The sequence below is a fragment of the Nannobrachium achirus genome, assembly GCF_963921795.1.
Source record: "Nannobrachium achirus genome assembly, chromosome: 13".
Lineage (NCBI taxonomy): Eukaryota > Metazoa > Chordata > Actinopteri > Myctophiformes > Myctophidae > Nannobrachium > Nannobrachium achirus.
Window position 1 is genome coordinate 55,436,254 of NC_137833.1, and position 22,515 is coordinate 55,458,768.

Here is a 22,515-nt window from a genome sequence, read left to right on the forward strand (position 1 = left end):
TACATACATACATACATACATACATACATACATACATACAAAAATAATTAAAACCAAGTAGTAGTAGAAAATGTGAGTAGGCCTACCTTTTCCACCACTGGTCATTTTTTTGCGTTCGCCTTTTGGGGCGTGGGGCTCGGGGCTTCCGTAGCAGTGTGGTTGGCTGGCTGGTGACGCAGCAGCGCAGCGAGCAGAGAGCAGAACAGAGCAGAGGAGCAGCACAGTCAACATGGCGACATCGGAGCCGGTAAGAGACAAGCTGCTCACACCTCACATTCGGGCCAATTTGTCCAAAACACACGTACGGAGAGAGAACCAAAAACCCACAACACATTTTGACAAGATAAATGCCGCCTAACGGGAGTCACACGTGCGGTATTCGGGTGCGAATGGTCGCTGTTCTGTGGTCATTTCATATGGATGGTTAGCTTAGCTACCGTTAGCACAGCAATGTGATGGATACAGCGGCGTCAGTTCAGCAAAAGCTAAGGTATGGCAACATGACTGGACACCAGTCATGTTGCCATACCTTAGCAACAGGCACAATTACAGTACATTGTATTATTTTACCCCTGTAGCCAAGGTATGGCAGCTGCCATAGCTTTGCCATACCCAATTGACGCCTCTGGTGGGGGGGAGTTGGATGGATTTTATTGCTTGACTTTGTTGGCAGGGAGGGACTGTACCGGGCATCGTCCTGAGTCCTTCTCCATTCATTCATTGATTTTATTCATTGATCCTTTAACTCGTTAATCTCTGGGATCGTTTGATATCGATCTGGGACCCAAAATGAACGCCGATGTGTTTACGACATCACGAAATGAAATAAACTGGTGATACCTGGACACGTGTGTGTGTGACTGTGTGTCTCTCGCTGCTAGCTAGCGTCAGCTAGCACATCTTTTGCGTTTTCTACAGTGTGGATGATGTCTCACGTTTTCTAATTTGTTGCCATCCTTCGTGATCCATCGGTGGGCTCTAGTGTAGACGTTTAGTTGGATGAATCGGTAACCGGAGAGGTCGCTGCCTTCACTGACACTGCACTTTTGGGGGAATCCTGAGGCAGTGAGACTGAAATAGGTGTAGTCATCAACAGGAGGAGAGGTGGCTTTACCCTGTGTCAGTGGTTCTCAATGTTTGTCATTTCAAGGGCCCCCAAATGACACGTATTAGCCCGTGGACCCCCATTTGAAAAGGAAGAAGAAATATCGACACATTCCCTTTGAAAAGATGGGCTTGGGACCCGCATAAGAGAAGATTTTACGGGTCTAGCATTGATTCCAAACCATTTTAATTTCAAGGACCCCCAGTTTGACCTGCATTAGGCTACAGACAGACCCCCATTCAATAGAATGTATATCTTTGGGACCCCAATGTATATGTTAAAATCAATGTTAATTTGAGTTAACAAATGGACCCTGACATTTGGTTCAATTTGTACACAGAGTTATAGACCTATCAAGGGTCCATTTGGTTCCTAACTATCATTTAGCTGGGGACCCCCTGGAACTCCCTCAAAGAACCCTGAGGGTCCCCGGACAGCGGACACCACTTTGAGAACCAATGCTAACCATTCGAAGGGGCTTTTTTTGTTATGATTCTTTTTAACGTGATGATGAATCGGCCACTGCTGCTGTTAACAATTAGTTTTCTCCCCCAACAGAAAGCAGCAGCTGAAACTGAAGAAGCCCCAACCGTAGCTGAAATCCCTGACCCTGTGGCCCCCCCACCCGTGGTTGCGAGTTCTGACTCTGAGCAGTATATCAAACACCCTTTGCAAAACAGGTACGGATCACTCAATAACCTTTTTTCTCTCCTTCGTCTCAAGTACCCCTCCAGTTTGACATGCATGATTAGGCCACGGACATCACATCTATTTGATTCCGTTTGTATCTCTGGATCTCCAATATACATCATATAGAATCCCTCAGAGTTTATTCAACTCTCTGTCAGAGTGCGAAATGGAACCAACAGGTCCCTGTGGTTCTATTTTGTACACTCCCAGAGTTACAGACCCATAAGGGTCCACTTGGACCCCTGAGACTTGACATTGAGAAACAAACAGATACACAATGTTCAAAGCAGTGCATTGTCCTATCATTTTATTTGGCTTCAATGATATTAATTGATTGAATACTTTAATTAGCCAGAAATGTAAACGCCACAGAGGTACAGTAAGACATTTAGGCCAAAAGGATGACACTAAAAAGTCCTGAGGACTTGTTTCCATTGTGGTCCCATGGTAAAGGACAATTAGTGTCCCACCCTTTATGGCTGCCTTGGGGATGATTTAGCCCAGTGGTTCCCAAAGTGACCCAAAAGGTCTCCCCGGGACCCACATTAGTGAAAATAGCAGATATACAAGCTCATAACGTGGATGGAGCAATGTGTTGTGAGCTTGTGGATCTGCCATTTTCACTTCAGTTTAAAATGTGTGGAATTTCTTTTGTCTTAATTTCAATTATGATATTCTTTTGAACATGTGTTTGAATTACATTTTTTGGGGAACCACTGATCTAGCCTGTGTTGCTGCTTGCATGCATACAGGCGGATCAGTTTGCCTGCCATACAAGTATTGTTCTAGAAATGCTACCGGGACTTAATTAACATAGTGTTGGTGAGGGGGGTGGGGACGACGACTGCTGGTTCTGCTAGTTGGTCTGTTGCCACATCTGATAGTTATCTCACTCTCTGCATATAAACACACATCCTCATTGTCACCGGACAGAAAGGACTTTGTCATGCTAATGTAGCAGTGGCTCTTTTAGATGTATGCTGTGGAGCACACCTCTAAAGTAGCAATGGTTCTTGTTTGATTTACGACTTCCTGGGATTATTTAAGCTTTGACGCTCCTATCCGGTATTTCCACACGCCTTCTCAACGGACCGGGGGATGTGAACCTGAATATATAATTTACTGAGGTGATTAAATAATTAGACACTTAAAGTAGCATATGGTGATGTTACGTCAGGCAACAGTAACTGTGTATTTAATGTGCTATTGCAGTTTCTCAAACTTTTACATTTGGTTCCATTTTTATGCTGTCAGAGAGTTACAGACTTGTATGGATCAATTTAGACCCCCATAAAGGAACCCACAAAGTCCCTAGAATTAACTATTGGACAGCCACATTAACACTTCCGATGATGGGGGTTGTTTCCAACCTCAGCAAATGGGCCTGTTTTTTGTGTAACCACACTCCTCGATGCAGACTAAATGCTCTATTTACTTGTATAAATCGCAGGTTGGGGCTTTAAAACGGCACTCACACAAGCAATTGATCATTTTCCTACGTGGTGGATATTTGTCGTTGTTGAAATACGGCACACTAAACAAAAACAAAAAAAAGATGAATATGCTCATCTGAGATAAGGTTGCATTTGGTGTTAACGTTTCAAAGAGAGCTCAGAATAAAAGTTCATGGCCCACCTGCTCGGATTCACACACCGTTGCCATTCACAGGAGTCTCCCCCTCAACAAAAATGTCACTATAATCCTGTGTTGGTGACTGACAACCAATTCAGCAGTTACTGTACTGTTAGCCGAGCTGGGAGGGAAATGCTGAGTGGACGGAGCCCTGCTTCAGTGGGACACTTCTGGGCCTTTCTGGCCTGTTCAGCTCAGCCTCTAGGATGGATGAAGGTTGTCCTCAACTGTTCTAGCCTTCTAAAGCCCCTTTTCCACAGTCCCAACACCACTCCACACCACACCGCCCACTTGTGCCAGGTTTTCCACTACAAGGACCTGGGCATAGTGGTGTGAAAGTGGTACTAAATGTGGTACTAAAAAGTATCCAATCTAAAGTAGGTTTGAGCTAGGCCAAACAGGGCCAAACACTTCATAATGACTGATCACTCACCGACTTTTCATTTAGACCACCAGGATATAGTTGTAATACATGATAATAGATTATATTGTGTTATAACCACTATTATCTATTATAGTGTATTGTACTTATCATAGTAATACATTAATACTTTATAGTGTATTATAGTCACAGTTAAAATCCATTATAGTGTATTATAATTTAGGATAGTTGTAATACAAATTTATATTGTATTATAATCACAGTTAAAAGGGTAAATTTGTTTCTTACCAATAGGGGTACTTTTGTGTAATGGAAAATGTAGATATTTTTATGTGGTGTGGTGTAGTGTGGTGTGGTGCTAAAGCTTCAGTCGAAAAGGGGCTACAGTGTCATCCGAGCATAGAGGCTAGAGCTACTAGTCTTTCAGATTTTCGCAGGTTCATATTGGGTGTTGGTGCATGTGTTAGTGCAGTGGTTCTCAACCTTTTCAGGCCGCGACCCCCAAAATAATCCCAAAACTCGGGGACCCCCCCACCCCCCCACCCTGACAAGCACTAAGAGTTGAGGCATTACATTTTGTATAACTGATTGATTATCTTTATTAGACAAAAGTGGAGAACAATACAAGTATAGTCAATACAATTGAAATGTAGTACAGTACAAGTACAGTTAAACACCCTGCCTAAAAGGAACATCCCAAATAAGACCTTCTACGGTCTGTTTTACGTTGAAAGCCCTCAGTATTTAATTCATGGATAACACGGTTCTATTGCGAGGCGGCTATTTTCACAATTTCTGCCTCTAATATTAAGACAATTTGGCCCATGTTTATTTTGTCATTTTAGAGGTATTAAAAAGTCCTTAAATTGTCACTCTAGAAATGTGCAGATACCCTCTATATACACTTACACTTTATGTTGGTTTGTTTACTGTCAAGTGAGAAAACAATGTTGCACATTAAGTTAATCATCTGGGGAATGGGGACACCCCTTGTCCCGACCCACAGGTTGAGAACCACTGTGTCAGTGGAGGTTGCACCTCGAGCTCTCTCAGGCTCTCTTATCTCTTATGCGTGCCTTTTGTCGTCTTGCATTGTGGTTTCACCTGAAGGGAGGGAAGTCTCGGGGGGTCCAGATGGCCTGGAATTGCCTTTGGGTCGCTGGGTTTTGCCAAACTGGTTTACACAAATGTTTGTGTCGTAACTAATCTCGTGTCAGTACTTCCCCTTTTTGGCATCTCCAAATAGTAGTGATTAATCCCCCCCAAAATGGGTCTGCCTTTCATCGGCTTCGCGTCAGCTGACATATTTGTTTACATGGCTGGCTGTCTGTCTGTCTGTCTGTCTGTGCCCCCGACTGGGTTCATCGGAGGAGTCACGCCTGCGTGCCGGCTGTCTCGCCGCCCTGCACCACTGTTGTGTAATGTCTTGTCAGTAGGAAGGCTGCTGCACCAGCAGTAGACCCTCACCCTGTGCTGTCCTCCTTTATTAAACCCATTTAGACCGGGTATGCATTATTTTATACTTTTAACTATTAAAAGAATAGCAGATCTACAAGCTCACAGCGCGGCACTCGGTGCCGTGCTGTGAGCTTGTAGATCTGCAATTTCTTTTTAATGGCGAACATTGGAACTTTGTCTTCTAAATCCTTTTTTTTTTTTTTTTTTTCTACGTAAGTGTTTCTCAAACTCTTTCATGTCAAGGAGCCCTAGAATTATATGTATTTGGCCGTCGACCCCTGTCTCAAAATATCTTCTCTCAGGGACTCTCCAGAAGCAAATATTTGAGTTCCAAATGTCCACTTTAAAAATGAGATATTCTAAGATTTGCACACATTTTCACGACTTTTCAGAAACTGTGAGCTTGTATATCTGCTATTTTTCAATAGTTGAAGCATTCAATAATAATAGGGCTAAATGGATAAAGTGCTGCTCATATGGTTATGGTGATAATTACAGGAGTCTTTTCCGGGCTCTGGTTAAAGGTGCCACAGCGCACACAGGGTTGAGTTCATGCCCCCTTATGCCCTCATAATCCCTCCCCTACTAGCCCGTTAAACGGGAATACCACTCATTCTCAACATTCAACTATGTTGTTTGTATACCTAGAGCTGTTGGTGTTTAGAAATATGAAAAAAGGTCCTCCCCTTCTGTGTTTCCTAGAACTGGAGAATTGATTGTTCGGTCCATGTGATCAGTGACATACGGAAGGTGTACTCTTTGGCCTGCTCCTCTAGGCTGACTCACTCATTCACTAGAATAGGGAATCTCACTTCCAGCTGAAACAGTGGGACTTGTAATAGTTGATAATGGCATAGGGTTGTATATCATGTTTCACAAGAGGTAGTACTTGTTGACAATAGAAATCAATTCGTTGAAAATGCTCTCTAACAACTCTTTACTTTATATTCAAGTCTTACTGTTTCAGCTGGAAGTGAGATTCCCCATTCTAGTGAATGAGTCCGCCTAGAGGGCAGAACCAAAGAGTACATCCTTCTCTATGTCACTGATCACATGGCCCAAACAATCAATTCTACAGTTCTAGGCTTATTTCATATTTCCACACAAGAGCTCCATATACTGTATATATAAACGACATAGTTGAATGTTGAAAATGAGTGGTATTCCCCTTTAGGACCCTACATTCTACACGTGCCTTCTAAATCAGTAGTTCTATAACTTATTTGTGCAAAGGACCCCCCATCTGAAAATGTTTGGGTCAGGGACCCCCAGACGAGAAGACCTGTGTTAAAAACATCAACATTATTAAAACATTTTCAAAACCTTTTCAAGACTTGCTTAAAAAAATGGCAAGCTCGCAGTTCGGCGTGGAAGTGATGCGATGTGAGCTTGTATAGGCTGCTATTTTTTGGAGAACCGCTGTCCTAAGTCTTTTTCTGAAAAAAACCTATGTTGCTACATAAAATCTAAAACGATGGATGCTTTCCCGGTTTTAATGGGCCAGGCAGGCAGGCATACCCTTCCCTTCCTGGGAATGAGAGAATAATGGCACCCCTCATAAACAATGGAAGTGTTTGTAGGGCAGATGACTGGCTGGCTCCTCTGTAGTGTACTGTAGCGTTGATATGCATGCCACTCTGACTAGCTGTTGTACAGTACTGTGGTGAAACATGATTTATGGCCCAGCTTAATTACTGTACTTATGTTTTGATGTCTCAACACGTTCTATTGTTTTTCTTGCAAGAGCAGATGTAAATATTTGCTATTTATAACGTGGCCGCCAGCCTGCCACGTTTTGTCATTTTCCACAATAGGAAAAAGGTCTGGTCTAAATTCATCATAGACCTAATTCCTATCGCAAGAAACTCTTCTGACATTTGTATAACAAACACTTGTTGTTTTTTAAATATATATATATAAATTGTAACTGTTTTTTTGTTGTCTTCTCAAGGTGGGCCCTGTGGTATTTCAAAAATGACAAGAGCAAAAGCTGGACGGAGAACTTGCGTCTCATCTCCAAGTTTGACACAGTGGAAGACTTCTGGGCGTAAGTGTTTCTCAACAGCTCTGCAATCATTCCAATGTATTCATGGCTTTATTATTATGCTGAGTGGAAAGCAAAGACCCCCCCATCCCCTCTCCCATTCAAACACAGGGGAGGGCAGTTAGGGACAGACCCCCCACCTCCCCCCAGGGCTCCTCCAACAGCTGAGTCAGCAGCATGTTTATACTCTGGTAGTAGATGAGTCAGAACAGAGGCGTCGACAAGTCACAGACGGTGACGAGGAGCTCAGAATGTCTGTTTGAACATCTGTGACTACAGTGGAGGCTGGGCTTCACCAGGGCACACAATTTGGGCTTGCAAGGCTGGTGTCATTGGGCTGCCCCTCTCCCGGCAGCCATGTTGGGAGGACCGGGGGGTATATACGTACTAGCAATAGTAGCAGGACTTGACATTATGAGTCACAGTGTCATCTGGACAAGTACATTTCCCATTCACTTGTCCAGGCACAAAAGTCACTTATTAAATTGCCATTCACAGTCTTTTTTTTATTTAAAAATGTCCTTTGGACAAATAAATAAGACCCCATTGGCCCCCTCCACTCCACAGTCCATAGTCTACATACTACAGCACAAAGCTGCTAGGAGCGTCACAGAAAAAGTGAAACCAAAATCCGCAAGTACATTTAAAAATGTTCCATAAGGTGTCTTCACACGAAACAGCCTACAAGAAACTCTTTCCAACTCCTGGCAGACTGGCAGTCGGTGGCATTTAGTGGCACAAACTCTTGTCGGCAGAAATAACATTGTTTTTGCATTGATCTCCGTCTGCCAGTCTGTTGCCAGGTCTGCTCATTATAAAACGACTTTAGGTCTTCCTGTAAAGTATCTTGTGAATATTCATAGTTGCGGGTTGCTTTTGTTAATGTTTATTTTCCTTAGTGTAGTTGATTATTTGGGTCTTGCTTTCAAGATTATTAAAATAAAAAGCTGATGTAATAGGGCTAAAGTAGTAAAACTGGTCGCTTCTTTTGGGCTTGTTTTCGTAAACCAGTTTGCTTGTTTCTCTCACAAAATGTGTCAGATGTGGCAAACAGTGTCTCGTTAGCAAACAGACGGTGCGATGTGGTGATTTCTCTCTCCATACTCTCTCCATACTAGTGTTGCTTTGGAGTTGATTAGTGTAGGAAATTGAGAGTTGAGATTGTGAATATGCTATTTAGTTAAAATGTGCGACGGGAAAATGTCTCTGGCTTATTTAGGCTTGGTTTTGCAGCTGTAGCAAACTAAAGGTCCATTCTGCAACCCCCTCAATTCTGCGTCTCCTACCAAAAGACGGCAAACGACCGAACATGTCCAGTTTCTCCAACGGGTCCCGACGGCTTTATCGGCGGCAAGCGTCTCTTGCCGAAAACCTGCCGATGGCTCCCTTCGGCAGCAACCGCTTTCCGCTGCAGACGTCAAATCTGTGCGCTTAAGACCTGCCTTTAGAGCTAGTACGCTGCACGCATGCATTGAGGCTCAACTTTATTTATTATTTATTTTTTTGCGCTGCAGAAAGTCTGTGACTTTTGTGACAGTGACATCAGTGACTTTTGTGCCTGGAGGACACTGTGCCTCAAAAGGTTAATGTCAAGCCCTGCTACTATAGCTAGTATATACGCCCCGGTCACATTTATAACAAGAGGATACAGGTTGTTTGAGACCCCCATAGAGTCCTGAAGTAGGTGAATAATCACATGGCATTTTCATATTTCCCTCACAGCCCTCCACAATCCGAGATTCAAGTTCAAGTTCAAGTTCAAGTTTATTAGAAAACATCATAGCATAACAATATGAATTTTGATGTTTCTTACAGTTCAGATCAATAAAACAAGAGGACCGCTCTACTAAAAAATAAAAGAAATCATCAAATATGAAAATACAACAATAAAAACATTTATATTACTTCTGGTAAAGCTTGTATGCTCTTGGGAGGAATGACATCTGGTGCCTTTGTGTGTGACTCACAGGTTGTGTGAGTGTCCTCCCGTTCCTCAGGTTGTAGCGACTTGTGTTTGCAGACAGGCTCTGAATTATGGGACTGGTCCCTTCTCTCAGTAGTCGGTTGAATTCTCTAAGAGTGGCCTCCTCTCTCCTCGCCTCCAGAGTAGGGAAGGAATTAGTTGGTATCCCAATAATGCGGCAACACCTTCTCTGCAGACACTCCAGTTCCTGGGTCAGGTGTTTTGGAAGGCCGGAGATTGGTGCTTTCAGAATGGGTATAAGGTGCATTTATGGGTGAAACAAACCTGCTCATCGGGAGCAATTGTAGTCTCGGTGTCTTGCTCAAGGACACTTCGACAGTAACACAGGGGGAGCCCAGGTCGAACCGGGAACCCTGCCATTCCACTCTACCCCCTGAGCCACTGTCGCCCTTTATAGGTCAATATACTAGAAATAACTCATTTAAACTCATTAAGAGCTGCATGGGACCAGGACCTCGGAATTACTCTCTCAGACGAGCAGTGGGATGAAATATTAGAACTGGTACATACTACTTCTATTTGTGCTAGGCACAGGCTTATTCAGTGTAAGATTTTACATAGAGTTCACTTTACTAATGCCAAACTGGCTAGGATATACCCTGATAGATCAGATGCCTGCAATAGATGTAAACAATCCCCAGCGGACTACATGCACATGTTTTGGTCCTGTTCTAAACTGACAAGTTTTTGGACTGCTGTATTCGACACCCTAAGCAGAGCAATAGGTGTACGTATTGATCCAGATCCCCTTATTGCCATTTTCGGTCTCACCTCAATCCCCAATTCAACATCTGCCATTCAAAGAGTTATAGCTTTTACGACCCTACTAGCTAGGAGGTTAATTCTTTTAAATTGGATACATCCTTCTCCTCCTACTCACAATAGGTGGATCCAGGAAATTTTGTATTGTATAAAACTGGAAAGGCTCAGGGCCTCGCTGGGTGGCTCATTGGAGTCCTTCTATAAAAAATGGCAGCCCATGCTGGACCATATTGGCACCTTGACCATAATCGACGACCTCTCCTTCTAGGCTAAGAGCAGAGAAACCCCCTCTCCCCCTCCTATCCTCCTCCCCACCTTGGATGAATGTGTTTGTGTGGTTGTTTCTTCTTGTTTTCTTTTGTTCTTCTTTATTGGGAAAAAAAACAGATATGTAATTTTGTATGACTAATCCTTTATTCTGTTCATCTGCCAAAAAACAATAAAGAAATTTGTAAAAAAAAAAATATACTAGAAATAGAAATGGATCACTAATCCAACATAACACACTGGAGCCTTTGGCCTTTTCCCATTTCTGTGATCCATTTCTGTGATATTGTTTTTTTGTGATTAATACTTTTATTGCTTTCAGTTTTTAACATACACATTTGAAGAAATGCTGAACAGACCTATAGAAACCTGTTTCTGTGATATTGTATGTGGAATTATATTGGCACAAAAGTTAATGTTTCTTTACACTAGTAAGTGACATCTCTAATCGTTGTTTGTTCTTTTGTTTTTTTCTTCCAGGTTATACAACCACATACAGCAACCAAGCAAACTCGGCTTTGGCTGTGACTATTGCTTATTTAAGGTAAGGAAGGGTCTTTCACAAAGACCAGTATGTCGCAGTGTTCAACCTGTAGAGCTAAAACACAGCTAGGTTTATCCTTTGGGATTTGAACGGTCCCATTCCTTAACAATGAATTCCTATATATACCTCACTGGTTCTTAAAGTGAGATACAGTACTGAGTATAGGGAGACCCTCTGGGTATTTGAGGGGGTTCCAAATGGACCCTTATTACAGGTCTAACTCTTGAGTGTACAAATCCTCACAGGCCCATTTGGTTCCATTTGTACTCTCAGAGTTATGGTGGTCCTTGGAATTAAAACGTTTGAGAACCCCTGGTATTGTAATTGCATAGCACCGAGAATAGCAGATGCTGTGAGGTTTTGTGAGCTTGTTCGGCTATTTTCGTTTTTTAGATATCTTTAAGATTAAAGATTAAAGTTGGCTCAGCGTTGAAGTCGGGGTTAAACAACTAAAAATGTGATTGACTTTCAAAATAATCAACGCAAATCTGCCCTCCATCCCCTCAGTACCCGCATATCTGACCAAACATCTCCAAAAAGTTAGCGACACCCACAGCCACATCACCAGAGGGAGCGCACACAATGATCTGATAACACAAACCCATAAGACAAATATGAGTAAATTCTCCTTCTACAACACTGCCACCCAGGTGTGGATTTTTTAAATAAATAAAATAAAAATAAATAGTATTTGAAGTGATCAAACTAGCAATATTCAACTCTGTTTGGCTGTTATGATGGACAGCAGCAACAATAGGTTCATGATACCCCAAGCATCATCATTACATTTTCAATCATGAGATTTTAACCTTTTTATTCCATGGTTGCAATAAACATGTTATCCTATGTTAGTACAGACACCAGGGGGCGTCCGATCACTGTTTAAGGTGCCGGCTACACAGAGCTGGATATTTCTGAAGCTAGACATTTGCTAGAAATGTTTTATGCGGTTGGGGCTTGCAGCCACACGAAGCTGGATATTTTGGCTGCCAAGCTGGATATTTTTGAAGCCGGATAAATAAGTGGAGACATTGAAAAATATCCGATTCACATGGAACCCGGATATCTCTGAAGACTTTACTGTGTGTGCTTGTCCCCCTAGTGGAGGTCTGGGAACTCATATTAATTTAGACCTAGATATCTTTGTCGTGTGGACCTAGATATGTGGATATCTGAAAAACTGGGATATATGAAATATCCAGCTCCGTCTGGCCTAGGCCTAAGTGCCAGTGTGTGTGTGTGTGTTGTGCTTCAGGATGGGATCAAGCCCATGTGGGAGGACGATAGGAACAAGCTGGGAGGCCGATGGCTGATGACCCTCAGTAAACAGCAGCGACACAACGACCTCGACCGCTACTGGATGGAGACGGTAAGGCTTGAGGCGCTGCTTCAGAACGCCACTCACGTATTATAGTCACTTTAAGCTCCATGCACGCATGCATTTTTTTTGTATTGTAAAGCAGTGGTTCTCAACCTGTGGTTCGGGACCCCCAGAGGGGTCCTCAAATTATTTGGGGGGGGTCCCCACATGAATAACTTAATGTGCAATATTGTTTTCTCACTCAACAGTAAATAAACCAATATAAAGTTTAAGTGAGAGGGTAGCCTGTGTACATTTCTAAAGTGACAATTTATGGACTTTTTAATACCTCTAAAATGTTAAACATTGGCCAAATTGTCAAATATTAGAGGCAAAAATTGTTATTACTTTAAGCTTCATGCATGCCAATGTCCCTTCTTGTGTGTTTGTTTGTGTAGCTGTTGTGTTTAGTGGGAGAGTCGTTCGACGAGGCCAGTGAAGACGTGTGCGGTGCCGTGGTCAACGTGCGACCTAAAGGCGATAAAATATCCATCTGGACCAGCCAGTGCCAAAACAGGGACTCCATCATGACGATAGGGTAGGTGTGCCTCCTGTTGGAACGCTGTTTCCTTCAGCTTTTAACTACGGTGCCCAGGGGGTGTCGCCCAGGGGGTGTGGCCAAGGACCCCCAAAATGATATGTATTTGGCCACGGACCCCATCACAAAATATTTGTTCCAGTGACCCCACAGAAACAAAATTTGAGTTAAAAAAAAATTCATATATTCAAAGATTTGCATACATTTTAACGACTTTTGAAGAATAGCAGATCTACAAGCTCGAGTGCCGCGCTGTGAGCTTGTATATCTGCTGTTTTTCAATAGTTAAGGCATAAAATAATTAAGGCCTCTCCACCTTGGACCCTAGTAACTCAGGGTCCAAGTGAACTAAAAAATTAACTATTCAAGTTCATTTTCCCATAGCTTTGTTCGATTGGCTCAGAAGCAGATTTGAACACATGGTGGAGGTGTCATGTGTGTTTGTGGTTCCTTGATGATTGGCCTTCTGCCGGGCCAATCAGACAAAGCTATGGGGAAACAGAAAATGGGTATCTAAACAGAAAATGGGTATATCTATCTATGCAACCTTATGGGAAACCAGGGACTACACTTATACACATAGAGCATGTTACATCTTTTGACCACTAGATGGTGCCACAACGTCACTTTATTTGGACCCAACCACCATAGACATGAACTTCTTGCTGACTTCTGCCAATCTCCACTTTGTTGCATTTCCCTATATCCAAATATGGATGTGGATGATGGATACACAAAAGATGTCATAAAAAAAGAAATGTCATTTAGCACTTGGAGCATTCTGAATTTTGACATTATGATACTTGGAAACAATTTGGTGTATGAATACTAGAACCAGAATATCACGCTGCTGTTAACCTAACAGCCTCTCTGGTGAGCATTCATTCATTAGCAACAACGAAAATAAATGAACTAATAAAGATCCACACTGAGGACTGAGGTCTTAACATTTGAATAGTTTTGGCTATCACGGAGACTTATGCAAGTTTGCCATAGTATAGTTATGATAATGCACTTTGGGCAAGTCAGTTATGAGATAACTGCACTTCAGGGTGTTAGTATAATTGATTAAGCACCCGTGTATGTGTTGCAGTTTGACTATCTGCCCTTTGCATTTATTTTCCCTCAACTGATGTGCTCCCAGTGCGTTATCTTTTTCATATAAGACGGCACTTCTTTTCCCTTTCTTTTTTTATCTGCAAAGAAATGCCTGCTGCAATTGTCTCTTCAAACTGCCAAGACTACCTTTGAGACAGTACATTTTTACATTGTTGTCGATAGTTTCCTTTCTCATTTGTCATGCAAAGAACATACCCGTAATGCTGTTTTGCAACTTATTAGTATTGCTTTATTATGTTTGTCACAATCGTATCGAGAAATTATCCTCCACAATGCGCTGGATTCAATTATTTTATTCTTTTACCTTTTATATGCCGAGCTGCATATCCGCCGGTACCATTTAAACCCTCTTATTGGTGAAACGGACATGGAAATAACGTTATGTACTTGATATAGTCTTTTTTTCACTCTTACAAAATTTCCTTGCCAAAAAATAGATCTGTGATGCATTGTGAGCTTGTAGATTGTATCAAAACCAGATTGTATCAAAACCTCCACCGGCTGTCTGTCAGTCCATCACGTTATGTCACATCACATCACGTCACGTCACACTTTTGCCTACTCTTATCTCCGTCACCGTTGTCCCTATCCATGCCAAACTTTGCACACACACTCCTTGGACGGCAACTTACAACCTCATTTCTCACATGGCCCTCTTCTAGCGCCACCATCAGGCCGACTTTTGCAAAACACATTGTTGGATACTGCTCCTACAGATTTTGCCCTAAAATCACACAAAGCGGTACTCAGTATCTCTAAAGTCATGTCATCAACATGGATCTGTCCCATTTCCCATATTTCCTCCTGATTGGCTACGATTGTCTTCTAAAGTTTGTGTATGCGACCTGACGGTTGCTTATCTCTCGATTAGGGACTCTTACTGTTTTTTTCTCAGCATAATGGAAGTTAGGGATATTTTGATTATCGCAATATCGTAAATCACAATTTATTTGGTCACAATAATTGTGACATGAAATGTTCCTACCGTCCCATCCCTAATGCACGTCTCCCTCTCTTCCCACAGGCAACAGTATAAGGAGCGTCTGAGCCTGAACATCAAAGCCCTGCTGGGCTACCAGTCGCACGACGACACCTCCAGCAAGAGCGGCTCCACCACCAAGAACATGTACACCGTTTGAACAGCCCACTACTTAAAAAAAAAACATTAGATTTCAACAATTACCAACCTGCGTAACGTCGTTGTCGGGTGGAAACCTTCTATGTCCAAAACCGTTTGTTTTGTATTTATCATTTTTAAAATGATTTAAACTAGTGAAAACAGCCGATCTGCTGTTTTCACTACTTTTGTGCGACGGTCTTGTATGATGAAGCAGGGCTTTGCTTTGCGAAAAAATGTAGAAATTTGAAACTTGGGAGATACGAGGTTTCTGCCCAACATTGACGATAACGTTTTCCTTTTTTTTTTCTTTTGAGTTGTTGGCTACGGTAGAGTCTTTTCCTTTTTATTGAAAAGAGAATTGTTACTTAGTGTACAAAGTTGGAGTTGCGATTTAAAAAAATCACACGACGGTGTCGCTCGCTGAAAAGAAATAGATTTTCAGAGTTAACCGTAAACATGGCTTGGATTTTTCTTTTTTTTTTCTTTTTTAGTTTTTTTATATATATTCAGCAAGTGACATCGTCATGCGGTCGAGTATAAAAGGAGGCTTTAGCGCTCTGAACCCCGAAAGCATCATGAATTGACCATGAATTGAACCATGGAGCATCTTCAGTTACTAACGGGGGGGAGGGGGGTTACCATGGAGAAGCAACCATGGAACGTCTTCAGTTAGTTACTAACAGGGGTAATAGTCGGGGGCCTTAGGGAGATAGAATGGTAATTTTGTGCTAATCAGTCTAAAAGCGCCACATTTTGCACAGATGTAGCCCAGGGCTTGCTCTAATGATTTAGCTAGGGCGCCCGAGTCGGCGACCTTCGGGGTCGCCTTCGGGGTCGCCACAGCGGCCAAATCAAGTTGGGCTCCCATCAACTTTCAAAATACAGGAGGAAAATACCCAGAAAAACATTTTTTTTCCTGTGTATTTAAGTAGGATGTGAGGGGTCTTAACTAGGGGTTTGTCATGATGCTGAATCCATTGCAGGCATTTGTTTTGCACAAAAAACATTACTTGAGCTACAAATGGCCACAGAAAACGATGGTTTAGTGATGAAAAGTGATGAGTCGTCACTTTTCACAGTTTTGTGGGTGTTTTCTGGGGCCATTTGTAGCCCAAGGAATGTTTTTTTGTACAAAACAAATGCTTGCAATGGATTCAGCATCATGACAAACCCCTAGTTAGACCTCTCACATCCTACTTAAAATGTCCTCCTGTATAGAAAGTCGATGAAAGCCCAACTTGATTTGGCCGCTGTGGCGACCCCGAAGGTCGCCGACTCGAGCGCCCTAGCTAAATCATTAGAGCAAGCCATGGGCTACATCTGTGCAAAATTTTGCGCTTTTAGACTGATTAGCACGAAAAATCCCTAAGGCCTCGGACTATAAGGAGAAAGGGGGGTACCATGGGAGAGAACAGCGTTAGCTTGAAGCTGTTGCAAATCCGAGCTAGAGAACATGATTTATTTTAGAATAAAACATTTTCTGTGATTAAATACCAGTTACTGCCCCTATAGCTTAGCTGAAGTGGACCTTTTGCATTTTACTTAAGGCTCGGAGATGCGATGAATTAACGAATAAATAAATAAAATGACAAAATAAATAAAGTAACGTTTTCTTAAATGTAAGACCTTGCGTTCTTTTCATGCAAACTCCGTTTGATAAGTGTTGGACTCACAGGAACAAAAGACGATAGATAGGCAACTTAATAAATTCAGACTGAATTCACAGACTTAAGATTTTAAGGGCAATTTTTTTAACTTGCTATATCCCAGGTTAGGTTGGGCTTATGGATGTGCCTGCTTAAACTCTATTAAAGTATCTTAAAAAGTATCTTGGAAAAGATTAGGCGTGGTCACACTCCACAAAATGTGGGATCTTTGGGTGGGGTGGGGGGGGGAGATATGCCACTTATTGTTTCAGCTATGCTGGAATTGTGGAATATTGCTTGTAGTACTATTTTTTTGAATTTATTTTCCCCCCTCCCTCTCTCTCTCTCTCTGCCCGCCCCCTTTACATTTATTTATAATGTATGCATTGCAGTTGAAACTACTTAGTTGGAAGTATTGGACTACCATGAGATACGTTTCTTCATATTTTGTTTATCGACTTTTCCCTTTTTCTTTCTTTTTTTTTTACTGAGGAGAATATTGTGGACTACTGCTTTATATAGAACTCTCTCTCTTTTATTTTTTATTTTTCTTACAGTTTATCATGCATTAAAGACGCCTGAACAGAAAAGGGCCCTTTTTACACAGCAGATATTTAGATGGGTAAAACACAGCTAAAGGTAAAAGGGTTTTGTTTGCGGGGTGTGTTTTCATTTAGTCGTTTCTGTGTAACCCGTATGAAGTTGAACCGTACAGGAGCTGTTCCACACCCAGCCAATTGAACACGACTACCTTCAGCTGTGTTAACAAATCTGCAAGTGAACAAGGGTCCATTAGGTGTCTTGCTTCTCACCGTTTTCACCCTAACATAAACTGTAGATATTGTCGCGCGACTCTTCCGGGGTGGACGCGAAGAAGAGATGATATTCATTGTGAAATGATTTTTTTTTTTTCTCTCATAATGTATCTTTATTATCTGTAATTCCAGGATGTATATTACCTTCTTTCAAGTAAAGGGTAAGTGCTTTGCATTAAAACCTGAGCCACGTGTCGTTCTTGTTTTTATCTCATCTACATTTAATTTGTACATTTAAGTGTGTTAACATGGCTTTAACCCATTCAGAACGGGTACACATTATTGTGTATCATTATTTTATGCTTTAACTATTGAAAAATAGCAGATATACAAGCTCGCTGAAAAATCGTTAAAATTATAATTTTGACCAGATTCTATAAGTGTCTTTTGAATCCTTCTAAGATTTTTTTGAAAAATCCTTCTAAGATTTTTTTGAAAAACCTATGTTTCTGTGTCAGCAATCTGGCCAGCCATCGTCAAAGAAAGGGTCCTTTTCACTTAACTGGAGCTCAGTTAGTCTGTTCTTGAGAGACTACTGTGTCAGTGGTTCTCATACCTTTTCATGTGAAGGACCCCCAAAATGATATTTATTTGGCCACGGACCCTCATCTCAAAATAGTTAGTTCCAGGGACCACCCAGAAGCAACATTTGAGTTACAAACGTTTGCTTTGAAAATACATATTATTTTCAAAGATTTGCACACATTTTCACGACTTTTTCAAAAATAGCAGATCTACAAGCTCGCAGCGCGGCACTCGGTGCCACGCTGTGAGCTTGTATATCAGCTATTTTTCACTGGTAAAAGCATTCAATAACTCTAGGCCTAATTAAATAGTGCATTATAGTCACTTCTTAGCACTTAGGAAACCATGCAAGGTACCCTGTTCATTGGAAGCATTTGGGGGGTTAAAGGAGTAGTTCCACCCCAAAATGTTTTTTTTCCTTCCTATTGACAACTCATGCCTTGGAGACTTGAGTTCAATATTCTTTGGGTTTTTGACACATTCCTAAGACAATAATTTGATTACAATAAATTTGCCCCCATTGATTCCAGATGGAAATAGCAGATGTGACTCGTTGTGAGCTTATTTCCACTATTGATGTTCTTTTTAGTTGTCAAATATGTCTGTCATTTCTTTATTAATTCTGGTTACGTGTCCTATCTGCCATGTGCAACTTCAAAGCCTAAAAGCCAAACAGAAATCTAGTTTTAAATTGAGCCTCCTTGCAGTAATTTATTGTGAAGTTGCAGTTCAAGAAATAACACAGAAAAAATTATTTAGAATCAGTCAAAGTGTTGCGTAGTCATTATTAGAAAATGTGCTCATGTAATCACATGCGTGTGCTCACTCACTCATAAATTAGTTACAATCAGTATACTACCGGGGTCTTCAACAGGGGGTCCGGGACCCCTAGGGGGTCCTCAGGGTTACAACAGGGGGTCCTCCAAACTTTTTTTTCTCCTTTTTTATAATAACCACTTGAACACTAGCGTCCATATTCTGAGAACTTTAGCCAAAGAATTATGTAGATCGGCTATTTTCGGCAAAGAGCTTTGGTGCAGAGGGGAAAAAGAGCTGACTAAGTACAGAGTGAAAGGTCAAGTTTATTGAGTATTGACGGTTCAAGTGGTTAAATAAAAAAAACACAAATTGACATGAATCCAAAATACACTGACGATTGTGCTGTCAAACAATGAAACTATATGGAATCTATAAACAGGTTGTGGGGGTCCCTGCTTCATCTCTCTCTCAACTAAGGGGTCCTTGGCTTGAAAAACGTTGAAGACCCCTGGTATACTATATTAGATAAAATGATTTTAATATGGAAGATTGGATGAAGTAAACAGAATTAGGGTAACCATGAGATGAGAAATAGATCAGTGGTTCTCAACAGTTTTTGAGCTCTCGACCACGATCACATTTCAGTTAAATGAATGACTTTAATTTCAAGCTTCCCCCACACCACAGGTTAATATTAATCCAAAATCCAAATCTATGTTTTTTTACATTTGATGAACCTATGAAATATTGAAATGCATTTAAAATATTTCCCAATTGACCACCTGCAGGCCTAATCATGCCATGGTTGCTGGTCCCCTAGTAGTCCACGGACCAGTGGTTGAGAAACAGTGTGATGCATACATGCATTGACATGGAATGCATATCGTCGTTGTCGGGTGGAAACCTCGTATCTCCAAGTTTCAAAGGTGTACGTTCTTTCGCAAAGTAAAGCCCTGCTTCATCATACAAGGCCCTCTCACAAAAGTAGTGAAAACAGCAGACCTACAAGCACACAACTCCTCGCGGTGCGAGGCGTTGTGTGCTTGTAGATCGACTGTTTTCACTAGTTTAAATCATTTTTAAAATGATAAATACAAAACAAACGGTTTTGGACATACAAGGTTTCCACTCGACGATGACGATATCAAGGGTTTCCAAAATAACTTGTCTTAGCCCATATCCCGCACCCAACACAACAGTGGTCCCCGGGTTGATTCTTAATCAGGGTGGTGGGCCCTGCGTTCACAATCAGTTAACCCCCCCACCCAGAAAGTGTTACAGAAAGTGTTAAAATTGTATTTGTGGCCACACCCATCTGTTCATTAAGTAGTGGTTCATTAAGGTGGTGACCCAGCTGAAGTTAGACACACCCACAGATGTTGTTGGATGGTGAAAAGGGGAGGGGATGATATTATGATGTCATATCAGTGTATTTCAATTGAGCCTTTTGACTCGAAGGCTTTCAGCTTTCAGGAAGTAACCAAAAATACTCAGGGAAGACATATTCGCTTATTATAACCACACCTGGGGGTCTAATAGACTAGTGGTTCTCCACCTTTTCAGGCTGTGACCCCCAAAATAATCATATTTTAAATGCCCCCCCCCCCCCCCCCCCCCCCCCCCACCCTGATGAGCACTAAGAGTTGAGGCATTACATTTTGCATAACATGGTTCTATTGTGAAAATAGCAGATCTAGCATGTAGATTTTCACAATTTCTGCCTCATAAATTCCCAATTTGGCCAATGTCATTTTAGAGGTATTACAAAGTCACTTAAACTGTCACTTTAGAAATGTGCATTTACCCTCTATACACTTTAACCTTATGTCGGTTTGTTTACTGTTGAGTGAGAAAACAATGTTGCACATTAAGTTAATCATCTGGGGACCCCCCAAAATAATTTGGGGACCCGACCCACAAGTTGAGAACCACTGTATTAGAGTAATGTTAACCCGATAGACACATACAAAACAGAAAAAGGTACAACACTATGGCACCACCTCTTTAAAGGTATGTTCAGTGATTGTATTTCATTCAAATACAAATATAATTGGTACATTTTCCATTCATTCTCCTCATTAGAATGTGTGCTGACCATATAAGGACTTCCACCATGGCCCGTGTTACGAGCATAGCTAGATTCGGTTTTCAGAGGTGGCCAGCCAGTGCTCGACAGATCAGTGTAGAGTATGGCCATAGATATGTTATGATGTTTAGTTATGACGGTCAAAATAAAAGTTTTGAGAACCACAGTCGCTCTGAATTAAGAACGTCTGCTAAATGCCTAGATTGTAAACTACTGAACTCATAAAATGCCACAGTCTCGTAGTAAATCAGTATCATACATATCCTGAAACTGGAGACGTAGGCCTACCGATATTCAGTGATTGGGTCTAATGATCAAAAGGAGAACATCATAAAAAACTAAACATTTCCACGCTGTAAGGCCAGAAAGGGACAAGATGACCCCCGGCCACTTTCATTATCACTGAATACACCTTTAAAGGACATGTTCCCATAGTCAACTCATTGTGATTTACGTTCCAACATCAAAATAAACGTACAGCTGATGGCTGCCCACCGTTGAGCCGACAACACCCACGTGTAGTACTGACTACTGAACTTGGAACAGTGTGTTGCAGGAAAGCGCTCTTCCTGGAAGATGTTCTTTACCGGAGCGTCGTCATGCACTATGTGGTCACAAGCTGTGAAACAGGATTTTCTGATCCAATAAGTAGGTGGCTGGACACACCTGAATATTTCAGCAGCCGTCATACTCATACATGAAAAGAACGACCGTTGCAACATCAGATAAGACAAGGAAAGGAACACATTCCAGTGAGGTTCAAGGTCTTATGTTGGTATGAAAATATGTTTTATCATGAGAATGAGGAAGCCCGTAAGCAATGAGGTAAATTTGTCAGTCTAGTTTAACGGTGTCGGAGACAACTATTGTTTGCTTGTGACATGTACCATTTAAGGATACTAAATATCCGTTCTATGTTGACTGTTAAAACCCCTGAGATGCTAGAATACCTAACTTAATTTGAACAAAGGGCATACAAATTCAAATGACTTGAGACAATTGGAATATAATTGGAATACTCTGTGCAGCGAAAACTGATAGCATTGTTACATCTGCATCATACCTGGCATCTTTGTCTTTACATATGCACGTAAAAATGTAATTACAAAGTGCCAACAGGAGGAGGAAATATCAAAATAAATCTAGGCCGAGCCAGCATGAGAATACACATTTAGAAAAAACTTCAATAAATTATGTCAACATATCACATACCATCTAAACTCCCTTGATTTCAGTGTCTTTGAGCTTTCGAAAGCAGAAAGTTACAGAAATCTAACCATGATCTCTCAACATTTCCCAGACCGCACCAAAGTGCCTTGAACTTCAAATATATCCATTGTCAACAGTATTGGGACCGTGGAGAGACACTGGCGCACATCATGTGTCGCATGGCATATTGGAATATGTCGGTATCCATCAGTGCCAATAATGAAGCAGGCGTCAAAGATGCAGACGTCAACATAGTCATGGTCCAGCCATTTCACTTCTCACGCGTCCAGGGGTGGCGCACCAAATTCTGGGCCCTGGGTACAAGGATTCACTGCGGGCCCCCCATGAATGTTCTGCATAGGGGGAAGGGGGTTTAACCCATTTAGACTGGGAACGCATTATTTTGTGCTTTAACTATTGAAAAAATGGCAGATATACAAGCTCACAGCGCGGCACCGAGTGCCGCGCTG

General features: G+C 41.6%; 1 protein-coding gene across 1 annotated transcript; it reads left to right on the forward strand.

Annotated features, from left to right (window-relative positions):
• The first annotated feature begins 217 nt into the window (after positions 1-217).
• eif4e1c (eukaryotic translation initiation factor 4E family member 1c) lies at positions 218-15,085 on the forward strand. The gene is made up of 7 exons (XM_080739827.1): positions 218-247; positions 1,664-1,785; positions 7,219-7,314; positions 10,805-10,868; positions 12,124-12,237; positions 12,627-12,766; positions 14,910-15,085. The coding sequence occupies exons 1-7, from the start codon at positions 230-232 to the stop codon at positions 15,022-15,024; spliced, it is 669 nt and encodes a 222-aa protein (XP_080595953.1). The 5' UTR covers positions 218-229; the 3' UTR covers positions 15,025-15,085.
• Positions 15,086-22,515: the final 7,430 nt, after the last annotated feature.